General features: G+C 33.7%; 3 protein-coding genes and 1 long non-coding RNA gene across 5 annotated transcripts; 2 read left to right on the top strand and 2 right to left on the bottom strand.

The window, feature by feature from the left end:
• Window positions 1-3,391: 3,391 nt before the first annotated feature.
• On the top strand, window positions 3,392-5,416 carry LOC101208820 (patellin-6). Its single transcript, XM_004148552.3, has 4 exons — window positions 3,392-4,370; window positions 4,464-4,588; window positions 4,670-4,811; window positions 4,900-5,416. Exons 1-4 carry the CDS (start codon window positions 3,657-3,659, stop codon window positions 5,158-5,160), a joined length of 1,242 nt encoding a protein of 413 aa, XP_004148600.1. The 5' UTR covers window positions 3,392-3,656; the 3' UTR covers window positions 5,161-5,416.
• A 4,004-nt stretch (window positions 5,417-9,420) lies between these two features.
• PP2C3 (probable protein phosphatase 2C 65) lies at window positions 9,421-11,943 on the bottom strand. Of its 2 annotated transcripts, XM_031883845.1 has the most exons (5): window positions 11,701-11,943; window positions 11,209-11,538; window positions 11,019-11,136; window positions 10,291-10,514; window positions 9,421-10,194 (listed from the first exon to the last, which is right to left on the bottom strand). In XM_031883845.1, exons 1-5 carry the CDS (start codon window positions 11,908-11,910, stop codon window positions 9,736-9,738), a joined length of 1,341 nt encoding a protein of 446 aa, XP_031739705.1. In that variant the 5' UTR covers window positions 11,911-11,943; the 3' UTR covers window positions 9,421-9,735. The 2 variants fall into 2 exon arrangements, with proteins under 2 accessions (XP_031739705.1, XP_031739704.1); XM_031883844.1 differs by having other exon boundaries at window positions 11,019-11,538.
• Window positions 10,193-11,699, top strand: LOC105435253. The gene is made up of 3 exons (XR_004215892.1): window positions 10,193-10,433; window positions 11,090-11,540; window positions 11,631-11,699. It is a non-coding gene; the product is annotated as an uncharacterized LOC105435253 (long non-coding RNA).
• Window positions 11,944-13,435: 1,492 nt separating the features above from the next.
• Window positions 13,436-15,716, bottom strand: LOC101209474. The gene has a single exon (XM_004148554.3). It carries the CDS (start codon window positions 15,196-15,198, stop codon window positions 13,636-13,638), a length of 1,563 nt encoding a protein of 520 aa, XP_004148602.1. The 5' UTR covers window positions 15,199-15,716; the 3' UTR covers window positions 13,436-13,635.
• Between the last annotated feature and the right edge of the window lie 1,046 nt (window positions 15,717-16,762).

The raw sequence follows: 16,762 nt of genomic DNA, 5'->3' as shown, positions 1-16,762 counted from the left end.
CCCATTTTCCCAGTTGCATTTTCTACATTTTTCTTTTCTCTTTTTCCATTCACAAAATATTACTTACAAGTAAATTCAAATTAAACAAATCAATCAAAAAGTATATCTACTGGAGTTAGATTTGATATTTTTTAGTATTGTTAGATTTGATATTTTTTAGTATTACAAAATGTGTGAAATTAAAAAATTTTGAATATCTATCCTAATAAATATATATATATATATATATATTATATATATATATATATATATATATATTACATTAACTAATGTATTGTAATCTATAATAAAATTATAAATTATATAATTTTACGCCTAAAGTAACATGTCTAGTAAAACAAAAATGACATCTTAACTTTATTTAAATAAATAAAAATTAAACTTTCTTTAAAAATTTAAATAAAGCTAAAAACAACTGTCGGAATAAAAGAAAGTATTTTGTGTACTTTTTATTATTGGAAATTTTTATAAGGACAATTAGGAAGATGATAAATATGTGAATGTGTTAAAATCTTTATATTATACTCAAATTAATATAGATTTAAGATTATAATGGGTTTTGATGGGATTAAACAATTGATGGAAGAATTTTTTTTCCTTTTTGTAAGTTGAATCAGTTGTTAAACTTTTTTAAGAAATCAATTAAATCCTTAACATTGTAATACAATTAAGAAAACAACCATACTAAAATAAAATAGAAAGTGTAACAAAATCAAACCTTTAATCATAGTTTATCTCAATTTTTTTTGACTCCATAAATTCTGGAACCTATAATAAAAACTGTTAAGGAAAATTATTATGCAGTTGAATATTGAAGTATCATGTGAATTGAAGAAAAAAAAAGTTGATAGATGAAGAGTTATAATAAACGTAGCTTTTGCGGTTTAAGAGTAAATTGTTTAAAGATTATATAGGATGAAGATGTAAAGTTATTTAATTTATTTTTGAAGATAAAAAAAAGGTAAAATAGAATTATTAATATTATTGGATAAGAATGGATGTAGATTTAGAATTGGTATTTGTAAAAGAAATGGAGACCCATACCATATGTATTTCACAATTTAGGAGACGATCCTATGCCTATTGTTTCCCAAATGTTTAGGCCGAAGAAAAATGAGGAAAACAGTTTGAGGGTTGAGGGCATCCCGAAAGTCGAGGTTAGAAATTGTGTATACAACTGGGGTGGGGGTGGGGGTGGGGGTGAGGGTCCCCCAATCTTTATCTATTTCTTTTGTTTTGTTTTCTTTTCCTAATTTGAAACAAAAGAAAAAGTAAGAAAGAGAAAAAGGTTTAGAGTCTGTTGAGGTTGTTGGTGGGTCCCACTCAATTAACCTTTTTCTTTCTTTCTTTTTGTTTTGCAAAGAGAAAGCCGTGGGCCGTGGCCCAGCCCACTCTTTTTCTCTCGTCTCCCTCCTCTGCTATCTTCAATTATTATCACCATCTCCCCCTACATCTCTACTTACACTCTCAATTCAATTACTTTTATTTATTACCAATACACATATTTTTAATTTTTACATTTTTCCTTTTATAACTCCACTATATCTCAATCCACGTCAACTCACTCACCCACCGACTTCTACATTTTCATATTTCTTCTCTCTTGCTCTTTACTCTTTATTTTACCAATTGGATTAACGTACGTGTGCTTTTTTTTTCAAAATATAATAAACTTCAATTTATGTGAAATCAAATCAGATTTTAATCCTTGTGTCTCGGTTAATATATTCAAGTCTTATTCATGATATATATTAAATTGGTTATTGTTAGTTGTTATAATACACTATGTGTTGCGGTGCATATTATCTTAATATAACAAGTTATAATAGTCTAGGTGTTAGTTTAGTGTGTAGTTTTTTTTTTCTATACAAGTATAAATACATTCATTGTCATTTTATAGTACAACTACGACAGGACTATTTATCAAAATTTATTGTGATATTTGTCTATAGATGAGATGAAAAATTCTATGGAGGTTAAAAAAAATAAAAGAATGAATCTATCACTAGTAATCTAAGTATTTTCTTCTGCCTATTATTTTAAGTTTTTAATACATGCTTGATTGTAGAATAAGCTATCATAATTTACTAAAACCACATCGAGTGAGAGTCCCAAATACCAAACAATCACACATTTTAAACGAGTACAAATAGTTTGTACTATTCGTTAGTATATTCATTAGTACAATCTTTTATTCAAATTATATTATATGCTATGGTCATCCTGCTTCTTTTTTGTTGGTAATATGGTGGTGGGACTTTAAAGTTAAACATGTTTTTTTTTTTTTTTTTTAAATTTCTATAGTTTCATTCTTTTTATTTGTCTATTTTGAATAAAATTACGACATAAAATCTACTCACAGTCAAAATAATTTAATGCCAATACCACACAATAAAAATACTTAATCAAACTAAGAAAGCATTGTGATATTTTATTTAATAGTTATCTAGTGTTAGATTCAAAACTGAAAGTATATATACAACGGAATTTAAAGATTTATTAATTAGTTATTTTTCATATAGAAAAATAGAAGTAAAGCTTATCGAACTTTTCAAATTAGTACCATATTTTTTTCAATAGTTTCAATATTGTTCCTAATCTTTTGTAAATGTTCAAAAACTAAAATGTGTGTAGAAGAGGCATTAGAATTAGAATCTAGAAGGTTGACAAAAAAAAGTTGATAGCAATTTAAATAATCATTTTTTAAATCTTGATTTAGAGAAGATGTTTCTTAATTATTGTCTCATTAATGCGTTCATTTATTATTGTCAATTATTTTTACTACAAATGTAGTTTTGAAACATTTTAGACATATGAAATGTACTAATACGAGTTGAGTAAGTATACGAGTATTTTTTGGAAAAAAAGAAAGTTGTGTTATATTTTTTTTAAAAAATATCATTTGTCAAAAAGAATTTAATTCAACTTTCATATTAGAAAAAATGATAAATACTTGTTAGATTTAATCCATAATAGTTGTATCTTTTCAAATACATTTCACTCTAAACAATTTTTAGAAATTACAAAACATCAAAACTACTTACCACTTGTAACAAAATTTGTCCAAGTTTCTTCTATCCATTTTCATTTCTTCTTGATATCCATGACAATTTCACTACTCCTATTTAGTCAAATTCACAGTAGAGATTAAATATATGTACATACATATATTAGTCAAATTTTCATCACACTAATTTTTGTAAATAGTTTTTGTTAATCAATTAATTAATTATTTTAAAATAAAAAGATTAAAAAATGGAGTGTTCCCATTCCGTACAAGTGACTGGTCCAAGCTTAGAGGTCGGCTTAGCTTAGCGGCTCAGCTAAGCCCTAGAAGTAAAGAAAGAGGAGAAGGAATCTGTGACACTCAACACTCACAACTTCATCTCTCACCGCCGCGTGATTTTATTCTTTCTCCCGCCTCCCCTTACCCTTTTTGTCTTCTTCTTCCTCCCAACTCTGTTTTTCAAACTTCAAATCAAACTCCCTCTTCCTCTTCCTCTTCCTCTTCCTCTTCATCATCTTCCTTCTCCATCTTCTCCCCCCTATTTCCAACAGTGAAATCCCACACCCATTGTCAAATCCCCACTCATCTTCTCTTTTGACCAAACCCCATCCCTGGTTTTTCCTCAAAACCCCCCCTCCCCCCTCTTTCAATGGACTCCACAACCTCCCCTTCCCCCATTTCCACTCCCAAACCTCATTCTAAGAAAGGCTTCGTCTCTTCTCTAATGGAAGCCGCCACTCTCCGTTCTCCCTCTTTCAAAGAAGATACTTACTTCATTTCCCATCTCAAATCCTCCGAGAGAAAAGCCCTCCAAGACCTTAAAGATAAGCTCTCTGCTTCTACCTCCACTGCCGATCATCGTCCTTCTATGTGGGGTATCCCTCTCTTAGCCGGCGATGACCGTGCTGATGTTATCCTCCTTAAGTTCCTTCGTGCTCGAGACTTCAAAGTACCCGACTCTCTTCATATGCTTCAGAAATGCCTCCAATGGCGGTCTGAGTTTGGTGCTGATGGTATTGTTGATGAAGATTTAGGGTTTAAGGAACTTGAAGGGCTTGTTGCTTATATGCAGGGCTATGACAGAGAAGGACACCCTGTTTGTTATAACGCGTATGGGGTTTTCAAGGATAAGGAAATGTACGAGAGGATCTTTGGCGATGATGAGAAACTCAAGAAGTTTCTTAAATGGAGGGTTCAAGTTTTGGAAAGAGGGATTCATCTTCTCCATTTTAAACCTGGTGGGGTTAATTCATTGATTCAAGTCACCGATCTTAAAGATATGCCTAAACGAGAGCTTCGTGTTGCTTCTAATCAAATCCTTTCTCTGTTTCAAGACAATTACCCTGAAATGGTTGCTCGTAAGGTACAAATCTCTATTACCCATTTCCATTTATTTTCAGTCATGATTTGAAATCTGAACTGATCCCATTTTGTTGTTTTCGTTTTGGGGTTTTAGATTTTCATCAATGTGCCCTGGTACTTCAGTATGTTGTACTCCATGTTTAGCCCCTTTCTAACTCAACGAACCAAGAGCAAATTTGTCATCGCTAAAGAAGGAAATGTAGCCGAAACCCTTTACAAGTAAATCTTCCACTCGGAATCTTTGTTACTTTCAGCCATTTCCATAAAATTGGGTTTCATTTCAACCTTTTTTCTGATCAGATTCATCAGACCAGAGGACGTGCCGGTACAGTACGGCGGCCTGAGTCGACCAAGCGATTTGCAGAATGGCCCGCCGAAACCGGCGTCAGAGTTCGCCGTCAAAGGAGGAGAGAAAGTGAACATTCAAATAGAAGGCATTGAGGTATTATTTCATTCTTTCCCACAAAACCCAGATCACAATTTAGTCTATAAATCTGAGATTCAATCTAATTTCTTAATAAATCAAACAGGGGGGAGCCACAATCTCATGGGACATTGTAGTGGGAGGTTGGGAATTAGAGTACAGCGCAGAGTTCGTTCCAATCGCCGATGGAAGCTACACAATAGCGGTGGAGAAACCAAGGAAAATTTCAGCAAATGAAGAAGCAATTCACAACTCCTTCACTACAAGAGAAGCTGGAAAAATGGTGTTATCCGTTGACAACACAGCTTCAAGGCGGAAAAAGGTCGCCGCCTACCGTTACATCGTTCGAAAATCAACAACCATCTAAAGAAAAACACCAATAACCAAAGAAGGGAAAGAAGAAGAAAGAGATCTAATCCTAATGTTAAAAGGGGTAATATGATATTGATTTTGAATATGTAATGTGTTTATTATGATCTGTATTGGGTTTTGTTTCTTTTTCTTTTTGTGTTTAGGGTTACAAAATTAGCTATGAGTTTGTGATTGTGAACTGGAAACTGAACTGAGAAAGAAGATGTTTGTTAATATAAGTAAAAGGGGAAGAAAAGCTTTTGATATGCGTAGAGTTGGTGCAGAGTTTTCTTTTGTTTATGTTGAGAAGGAAATGGGGGTAAAATGGCGGTGGGTGTTGGTGGGGGAAGTGCTTTTGGAAGTGTCAGAAATGAGAGGAGAAAGCGTCTAGAAATGGGTAATTGATTTGGTATGAAGTTATGAAGGATTTTGTAATTTGTTGGATAGAGAGAAAGAGAGAGAGAGAGGGTGACAGAGGCTCTGAACTTTTGGTAACATCACAAGGGGGAAGGGGAAGGAGATTAATGGTGAGAGTGATGGGTTGGGATTTTTTCACCATTATTATCAACTTCACATGATTCTTTCTTTCTTTCTCACTCTTTCCTTTCACGTTCCTGTCAAAGAATCTCTCAACCCTTGTTGTAAGACAGCCCAACTTATGACGCTCTTATTCCAACATTTTGGTTTGCGGCAAATTTCGAAACTTTTTACGCAGATACACTTCCAGCCTTTCAATGGTAAAAAAATTGAGCATCTGGGTGGTGTTTGTTTACTTGGAACCCAGATGAGTTTGGTTTCATTCAACCCAACCTTTTTTCTTCATTCCTGTATTCATGTTTTACGATTTCATTTTATATTACACTTCTTTTATACCTATTCTTAATCACATTCCAGCCTTTCGAATGGCCTAGATTTATATAACTTTTCAATATGGGCCCTCAAATTCAGCAATTGTTTTACGGTCATGCAAGTTTGAATGTTCAACTTTAGTATTCGTTTATAGCTTTAAGTTTCAAGCTATAATTTTAATATTTGTTCAATTTAATATTTTATTTTTAAAGTAAAAGTTTGGTAGTATAATTGCAAACACCGTTATGTCTAAAAGACGAAGGAGGGGTTGTAATTTTTCCTTTATTTTAATATGATTATCGTACTTGGATTGATATACAACTGTTAAAGTCTAACAATTTTATCAAAATAAATTTATGTGAACAAAATAGTTATAAAAAAAAAAAAAGATGAAAATGAACCTTCAGAAGTACAAGAGCCAGATTAAAATGTGCGTTTTAAAAGCATATAGACTCGAAGTAGCTAATGAATTAAGCTTTTGTTTATTTGAATGAAGTTAAAAAGGTTAGTTTCATTTTGTCTTGATAGTCAAAGTTTTAGTTGAGTGAATTGAAGAAGACTTAGTGATTGATGTGATTACATATAAACATTTGAATTCCAATTGTTAGTTGGGTAGTTGATAGGGTTTGTACTATTTCCTAAACCACACCTACGACAGTAAATCTGTTTATACTCAGAAGATTATGCAAGTAAATGAAAAAATCAAACAATAAACTTTTAAGATAGTAATTAATACATTATGTAGTAAATCTTGTCTTGGTACTCTCGTCTCTTAGCTGTCCCATGTTTTGTCATTCATGCTTCCTCCATTCACACGTTGACAACAAAAATGGTTCTCATGGATGGACAAGAAACTTTATTATTCAAAATTGAGGAGAGATGTGTAGATCGCATACTAAGTTTAGGAATGTAAGTTTATATGGTAGGTTAATTGAAGGACATGATATCAATAAAATTTTCTTTAAAAAAATTATAATGAATCCTTAATTTTTCTTGAAAAATGTGAGATGATGATTTCGGTTAGGGATAATTTCTTGTTGGAATGATGGATGCTCCTTTGTGTAAAAAAACACAAGAAAAAAACAAAAGAAGGAAAAGAAAAAGAGAAAAAAGAAAACACAAAAGGGAGATTCCTTCATTGAGAGACAAATAAGACAAAAGAGAGATGGGACAATAGTCTTCATTCATTAGTCCAACCTATGAGAAAAAAAATAAAAGATATAATTTCAAGTACTCATTAGATTTTAAATTCTATTATAATATTTGGAAGAAGTTTCTTTCTTTTCTTTTTTTCATTTTAAAAAAAGAAAAATTAGGGAAGAGAGATGGCAAATGGGTATATAAAATGTGGGTATAAAACAAAAAATAAGACAAATATTTAGTCTAAAAAGTTTGAATTTTTAATTCACTCATCCATCCATTCATTTGGAAGCCAAGAAAAGTAATGTCACCATAAGGAGAGACATAAATTTGAATTTTGAAACCAACCCCAAGTTAGTTTGTTATTATTCTTACATCCCCTCAATTTATAAGACTTTATATGTTCAATTTATTTAATTAGTATTAAACACTTTAAACATGCTTATTATTTTCAAGTTTAAGACATTAATAAATTTACATTTTAAATCATATATTTTAATATTGTTCTATTTTGTAACTACTTGATTTTTCTTTTTTATTATTGTAGCTTAGGAAAGAAGATATCAAAGAGCATGAAATAAATATTTATTAAATAAGTTTGGAAATTAGAGATGAAATTTTGAACTCAACTAAATTTAATTTCTATTTTGGTCATTTCATCTTTTTATTTATGTTTTTCTCTTTTAGATCTTAAAGAAAGATTGCCAATATCAAAACTATACAATTCAACTAGTTAAAACGGATGGTTTATTAGTTGATGATGCCAACACTGTTTTATCCATTCCATTTGAAGGGTCATAGAGAGGATGATGAGATGTATTGGGCCTCTTTAAAAAGGGGCCATTTCTATATCCAAAGTGCTTATAACTTGGAGATAAATTTGTTCGGAAAGGTATGGGGTTAGTTCTTCATCTTCTAGCAAATAGACTAAACTTGAAGTGGAGGGAGGATGTTCATGAGGAGGTGGTCTTGGATGGGGTTTACATATAACAATGGGAATATTGTTTGATTAATTGAATCTTATAACTTGTGTGCAATTTGAATACTTCTGGTAGGGGGGAGATATCAACTTAACCTACAGCGATAGAGTCTCAAATGAGGTTATGCACCTTGCTTCTTAGGTGGTGATTTAATCTTTTGTTCACATTCATCCAACCGTAGGGAGACTCAAACCTTTGTGGTTGCTAACTAATGTATTCAAATGTCAATTCAGCTACGCTATTAGTTTTGATGATAAAAGACCTTTGTTGCTTGTGGTTGTGGTTGTGGTTGGTAGGAGTGTAAGAATATGGGTTGAACCTGACAATCAAAACTACCCAACCCATATTAGGAGGAAGAAGAAAAGTTAGTTAGTCCGTTGTTAATATGGCAGTTAAGAGTAAGTTGTATCAGGTAGTTGAAAGTTAGTTAGTATTATTAGTATAAATAAACAATAAGAAAGAGGGATGAAAAAAAGGAGAAATCTAACAAGAAAGAGAATAGGCTTATGTGCATTTTTGTAAGACATGATAAACACACGAGCAAGGTACAAATTGAGGTATTCTCAATTTGTTTGTCAATTCCATTGATTGTAATATCGTTACTAAGCATTATCACTAAAGTTTTACCTTAATATCAACCCAACCCAACCCAATCATATATTTTATTATTTATTTAATAAAATTTAAAAAATAATTAGGTTATATAGCTTTCTTTCTTAAATCGCGTCTTCTCACGTTTCTTTCTCTTCGTCGTTGTCTTCCCAGATCTCCTCCTCTTCGTCGTTCATCTTCTTCAATCTCATCCCTCTTCGATCGTTCGTCTTCTCAGATCTCCCTTTTCGTCGAATCAAATCATCTCCCTCTTTGCCTTCATCTTCTCAAATCTACTCACTTTTGTCGGTCGTTCATCTTCTCCCTCTTCGCCTTCGTCTTCTCAGAACTATTCATTTTCGGCGGCCGTTCGTCTTCTCATATCTCCTCCTTCGTTGTTCGTCTTCTTTAGATCTCTTCCCCTCTCCACCGTCTGTCCCTCATCTATTGTCTTCGTCCTTCGGTTCTTATTTACTGTCTACGTCGTGTTCGGCCCTTCGTTTGTCCCTTATCTTCTGTCTTCACCGACCATCTCCTCCCTCTTTTTGCCGTCAGTTTCTTCCTTCTTTTTGCCGTTTGATTCCCAACCCGACAACCCAACCCAACTTACTTAATTCTGGTTGTCAATCCAAACAACGTAAAAATACAACTCAACCCGATTATTCCTAGTGGTTGGTTTCGACTTTTGTTTTTGGTATTATAAGAAGACAAACAAATAAAAGAATTATATATAACATAAAGTTGAAACTTACATTATTTCAACCCAACATAGACCCCCAGAAAAAAAAGAATTATATATATATATATGTATACATATATTATGGGAAGAGGTTGCCAAATAATTTTGGTTCTTCTAAACTCTTCTGATATACCAACAAACCAACCAAAAACCAACAAACAAAATAGGAATTTATGAAAGAAAAAGAAAAACAAAAGAAGAGAGAAGAGAGGTTTGATTCTTCTTTCTTGTGGCTTCTTTGGTTTTGCCACTTTCATTCCCATAGGCTCTGTGAGGACTTTCATCAAACACTTTAACGTGCTTCAACTTCATGATTAAACTTCTTCATTCTCTGATTATGGCTCAAAGTTTTCGTAAATCCAGTAGCTCTTGTCAGTGAATCTGCTCTTGTTAGCCCTTGTACACCTTTCTGTTCTTCCTTTGAACATTCTCTTTTCATAGACCCACCTTCAACTTCTTCTTCTCTTTCTCCTCTTTTTCTATCAACCCCCATTGATCTACAACTTCTTGAAACTGCAAGTTCTGGATGGCTTCTCACGTTCCTCCTTCCCACACTCGTCATTGATTTCGTTAATAGTGGTGGGTTCTTGAAGAACAAACAAATCACTGCACAGTCGTCGATCATTGACCCTGGAAACCGCCGTTTCCATTCACGAACTGCTAGTTTCACTACTAATTTAGCTGCCATGGATCTGTTCCTTACTGAAGCAACTATGTTGATCACTTGATTGTTTGTCAACACATCCCATATCTGCAATTTCATGGTACGATACAAGAATTAATGTATAATTTTTTTTTTTTGGCGATTTTGTAAATTGGGGATTAAATATTTTTTAAAAAAACTAACCCCATCTGTTGCTAAAACAATGAATTCGTCTTTTCTTGTGAGTTTTCTGTAAGAGACTTGAGGTGTTGAGATGAGACCGTAATCTTTGAGGCAAAAATCTCCTACGGATCTTGACATGGCTAGACCTGGATAATCTCCATCTGGTACCCATACTCTGAATATATCTGGATCTTCTTTTTCTGCTATGATTCGGCCTTGGAGATTCTTTATTCTTTCTGCTTCGCCTGATTCACATTGAAAACATAAAAATGAAGATAGCTTAATCTCCTAAATAGACGAACTAAAATATTCTTGCTAAATTGTTCATTCCATCGTTTCTATCATTTGTGTCATCTCAAATTGATAAGATAGAGTTGATTGATGTGGAATAAACAATGCCCATATGGAATATTTGGTTTCTGGTCAATTATTAATTAGCTCTGTTCATAACAATTTCATTTTTAGTTTTTTTTTTTTTTTTTTTGAAATTCTTTATTCTTTCTGCTTCGCCTGATTCACATTGAAAACATATGAATGAAGGAATGAACAATTGACCATATGGAATATGATGAAGATGATGGGATGACAGACGGATTGAATGGATAGATACCTAACCCAAGTAGATTAATGTCCTTAATGGATGGACTAAAATTTTCTTGCTAAATTGTTCAATCCTTTGTTGCTATCATTTTTGTTATCTAAAATTGATAAGATAGAGTTGATTGATGTGGATTTTAAAGAATACCCACATGGAATATTTGGTTTGTGGTCAACTGTTAACTGGATAGGAATATGTTGATGTTTGTCTCCTCTGGTGCAGAGAACCGCCCGGGAGTCACCTACGTTTGCAACCACCAAATGCTCTCCCTGATGATCAAAATGGTCAAGGGATTGAATAAAAATTGGAAAACATAGGATGTTATCTTCAAGGAAATTCACCTGTTTGATAATGGTCACGGCTGTTGTTCCACTACAGAAACAATCAATAGATGAATCCAAGCTGAGTTCTTGATCAACTTCTTTGAAAGATTCTTCAAGAGCAGCTTCCCATTTAGAAACCAACCGATTTCGTTGTTTTCCACCATTGTTATCTGGTTCAACACAAGCTTCAGAAACCACGCCATTTTCAGGTTGACATAGCTTCTTCTTGATTGATTTAGAGAGCTTCGTGGGTAGAACGTCTCGTGCATGGCGAGCAACCCTATGACCAGATGGACCATGACCATCAAAAACTCCACAAAAGATCAAATCTTTCTCTCCTGAGAAATCCTGTAAGTTTTGATTCAACCTTTTTTGAATACATAGATAGACACAAATCATATCCCCTTAATAAGATCATATCATAATGAATCTTTTTGCAGATCATCATCCATAATAATCAAATTAAGGGACAACAAACAAAATAGTATAGAGTTATTCCTTTGTTTTTACCTCCCAAACTGTCATTGCATCTTGATTGATTCCTTTTCTTCCTCGTTGAGTAAACATTGATGTGAACGTAGAGGATCCACGTAACCGAACAGTGGCGCCATCGTCACCACGTCGAACCTCTTCTCCATCATCACCATTGGAATCCCTATCATCTTTATCATAGGTCGTGTAGCCTCCATACATGTAATCTTTTGTACAACAAGCTCCCATTTCTGAGACGACCCTTCAACTAGGGCAATCTCAAAAAGGAATTTGACCCACCAAAAGAGATGAAATACCAACAAAATTTCTGAGAAAGAAAATGCATTAAAGTGAAGAAAGATTGCGGATTTCTCTGATTCTGAACCCAAAGGAAGCAGAAACAGAGAAGAGGAGGAGAGGAGAGAGAATTGAATTATAATACACAATGGAGAGAGAAATAATGGATTGAAGGAATGTTGTTTGGATGAGAATGTGGAATTTCAACGAACAGAATTATATTTAGAAAATCAAGGGTGGTGTCTTACCACCATGGGTCTCTTGTTGACATTTGTGTTTAGTGGGTTCGTTCTTCTTTCATTTCTTCAACCTATTAACTGGTTTATTATTATTATTTATTTCGGTTAAATTGTAAATTTAGCCTCATGTTTAGGAAAAGTTAGAATTCGGACGCTTTAGTTTATAGATTAAATTAATTCCTATAAATTGATAAGAGAATTAAAGAAAATTTTAGAACAAATTGCAAACACAACTCTTCAACCGTGTAGGTGCAACTTTCAATTGTAAAATTTGAGCCACTAATCTTCTACGAAAATTTAACTTTAGTTATATATATTTTTTAAAATAAAAATGAATGAGATAGTTGAAGAATCACTTGGCCAAAATTTTCTTCTCCTTCTCCTTTTTGTTTTTCAAATGGTGGATGTGAATTTGTGCCACTTCCATTGGGTGGATGGTTTGTCAACTCATCGTGAAAAACCAATATAAATGAAAATGATTTATCATCCATTTAATTATTCGAAGTTTGTGATTAATGATATGCTTAACTAATAATATCGGTTTCTTCACCACTTGGGAATTATTTTAAATTTTGATGTGACTTTGATGTTTATCATTAAATTATCATCTTCCTATGGCAATTAACCTCAATCCCTCCAATTGATCTATGACCTAATAAATCATTCAAAAATCTGTATTGAAATTATCTAATAGTCTAAGAAATGTCTACCTTATTGAGACAATTACAATGTAAACACAAGTCTAAAGTAGAGAAAATTTCAATAGAGCAGTGTTCAAACATGTATACGTTGGATGTTTGACCCAATGACTAGATAAATGAGTGTCAAATAACTCATCTTTAGTAGTGTTTCCAATATTAATTAAGAACTTCATTTAACTCTGGACTCTAAACGCAGTTTCCAACTCTAAACTTAATAAATCAACCCAACTCCCGAAAATCCTATTAAGAATTTGAAAACCACATTATTATCTGTAATGTTTGTGGTTAGTTTTGACCTGTCAACAATCCAAATAACCAATTTTCCATACGAATAAATAGAATATGGGAATAGATGCAGGCTAAGCACTTCCTATCATATCTGTTCTGGCTGGAATTGGACTAATCCAAGCTGTTGATACTAAAGCCACAAGACAGTTGTACAAGAATAAATCTTGTTTAAGCTATATTTCCATGGCTCCCAGCTTAGCAAAAAAGAAAAAACCATGGAAGAAGCAATCATGATGAAGACACAGAGAATGTTTAAGACACCAAATGAGGGATTCTGTATAAAAATCGAAATAACTTTTACAATTGCAACCAATCTTTAACACAAACAGTGTGATGCTTTGACAATACTGAAGTTAACAACAGCTTTCTTTGTGGGGGGAGGGGAAGTGTAAAATGAGATACAATTTCAAAAGAATTTAATCCAAAAGAATTGTATTGTGTTTTTGTTGTTACCACCATTGATGAACCAGAACTCCACTTTGTCTAAGAGATGCAAATAAATCTATGCATTCAGAATATGTTTTCTCATACTTTGTACTCCTTTGTCCAGGACAACACCTCTGCCATCTATTGTAATGACATTCAAGAAACATCTCATCTATCAAACAAATCGCTCCTGTTTCAAAGAGTCTTGGAATCAATTCGAACTCGGTTCCTTCGACGTCCATCTTCAAGACCACGAAATCCTTCTCGGATACTGTGTTCTTCAACCAGTTAGCAAAATCAAACCCTTGAATCTGATTCACCTCTCCGTCAAATTGGCCCAAAGATTGGACAGGTTGAATCCTGCCCATCCCTCTGCTAGCTCCTTTATCTTCCTTTCCCTGACCTGGGTCTTTGTTGATCTCAAAAGCCAATGTCTCATTCCTCACCCAAGCAGCATAAGGCAGTAATGTCACCCCTTTCTTTGATTTATATTGTTCATGGAAAGTTTGATCAGCTTCAATCGCATAAACTTCAAAGGTTTTGTTCTGCTTTGGGTATTGCTTTTTGAACCAACTCCCAATGCTGGAGCCATAACTTCTAGCTCCAACATCCACATAAACATACCTATTTTTGAAGCTAATTTCAGCCATTGATGGAAGATACTTAACGTTCTGTATATTTCTCTTTAAAGTTAACCATGGCTTCAATGGCTCCTCCAATATCAGAGGCTCAGCGTTTCGAAACAAAGCTAGCTTATAACCAGGAACAGAGCAATTCTTCTTGTAAGAGACCCCATCTTCATTCAGTTTCAGTAACCCATTTTCAAGAATTCTATACTCTTTCTTCAATACATATTCACGAGTAGAAGGCATTGATGGAAGAACAATATCTATATCTTTTGTTTTAAGTATTTTGCAGCAATTGAATAAATCAACAAATGAATTGAAACTATACGTATCTTTAGCACTCACATGTACCACCGCAAACCCTTCGGGTTTCAGTATTCGAGCAATCTCCGAAGCAAAATCATGCGGCCGACGGGAAATATCCAATCGGCTTCCGCCGGAGAACACAAAGTCAAAGGTATTATCCTCGAACGGAATCCGATGAGCCTCGCCCTTAATCACAAGTGGCTTCAACGCCTTCTTGAAAATCCCGACCGAATTCGAAACGCCGATGTCCTTCAACGCTGATACATCGGCTCCGGCTGGTGTTTCAATACACAATGATTTCGAATTGGGCGATAAGTAGCCCTCGGTAATCAGATCTTGGAAAACAGAGGAGTAAAACTGGACGGTCTTGATCCAGTCTTCACTCGAATACAGATCCGGACGAGGAGGTCCGATGACGCGAGGATCGGCGTTGTCCGTGAACAAAGCAGCACTACCAGTACGGCCACCGCCGCCGGGGATCATGAAATTGAAAGTTTCAGGCAAAGAGAAGAAACAGAAGTCACCGATGCTACAAGATTCTCCGGCAATGGTAACGACATAGGCGAATCGACCGATAATCACAAGAATAGAGAAGAGAAGCACTCGGACCAGAAGGTTTCTGAGAGAAGCAAACTTCCCTAACATGGATCCCATAACCCCCCTTATACTTATACTATTACTAGTACACAGAAGAAACTGAACATGAAAACAAACAAAGGATTGGAGAAGATAAGGCAGTGAAATGATGGAAATGAATTGAAGAGGGTTTAGCGAGAGCAAAATCGGGCGGAGGTGTGGTTAGCTCCGATTAGGGCTTTGGGTGAAGCTCCGGCGGCGGCAGCGATTGGAAAATGGAGGAAGGAGAAATGGGAAATCATGATCGGTGAGAAGGAATTTATAGGAATAGGAGGGAGAAAGAGGCAGCGGCGGTGGTGGTGACGGCGGTGGTTGTTCAGTTAGGTGTGTGGAAAGAAGAGATGAAAATGGGAATCGGGGAGTCGACGGTAGAGATAATAGAGAGTGGGCAACCGGATTAGGCGGTCACCATGTGGATAGGAAGCTTATGGAATGAGAATGGAAGATGAAAGTGAAGATGCCTTTCCCCTTTTGCCTTTTACTAATCCAAAATTCCTATTTTTCTATTTTATATGTTTACTACTTACAACTAATCCTCTATTTTCCTTTTTTCTTTTTTTTTTTTTAATAACATCTTCTTTCATTTTCCTACATTTTAAAAGTGATTCTGATGTGATCAAAGTTTCTTTAAAACCATTCTACCTTCATTCACTTTCCTCTTTCCAATAACTTTTGATTTTAAATTCGTTTAAATAAACTTAATTTTTAAAGGAAACCACTTCTTTCAAAAAATAGTTCTCATTTGCTTAATTTCTTTCTTTCTTTCTTTTTTAAGAAAAACCAAATAACTATAAACCTAAAATGTAAAATTCACTCATCACAAACAAAGTTTAGTTTATAGATGTAATGAATTAAAGTTGAGTTCCATTTAATTCTCTTATATAGTAGCTTTGGGCTAATACTATTGGTAGCCAATTAGTAATAAAGTATCACAACAACTTTTTCTTAATGTTTCATTGACTTTATTTGGAGATATTTTTTTTATTGGTGAGTAAGGGTTGATAGTACAATAATTTTTTCTTTAATGAATGATATTTCACATTCATTATTTCCCTAAACATATTCCTCGCATCTTCCCACACATCTATACAAAACTCCAACTTCATTTTCAGGTAATATATCAATTGTTTCAAAAAATTTCCTTCCTTTTTGTCCCTACCATATTATAGATTGAGTAAACAAGAAGAATTAGCCAATCAAAATAGTTATTTATTCTTAAAAAAATAACCACTAACAGATTTTAACAACGTACTCTGAAAGCTATATATCTAGTAATTAATCAAGATCATTATTGGAAGGAGATACTTTACCATATCTTTTTTATATTAATTGGAAAGAAAACTAAATTATAATAATAATTAAAAAAAAGAAGAAGAGAACATTGTGTTCTCATACCATGTTAACTAAAACAAATCATTGAAAAATGTGAATATTTGATATTTTATTATAAAATTAATAATATTCATACTATTTTTTTTAAAAGAAGGATGAATTATTATTAGAGAAAGAGACAAATTCATATATGTCAAAAGAAATTATTGGAATTACAAGGCAACACAAAATTTTCAGGTGAGAAGTTCTT

This window comes from Cucumis sativus, chromosome 4 (genome assembly GCF_000004075.3).
Source record: "Cucumis sativus cultivar 9930 chromosome 4, Cucumber_9930_V3, whole genome shotgun sequence".
Lineage (NCBI taxonomy): Eukaryota > Viridiplantae > Streptophyta > Magnoliopsida > Cucurbitales > Cucurbitaceae > Cucumis > Cucumis sativus.
This window is presented reverse-complemented; position numbering and strand designations above follow the sequence as displayed.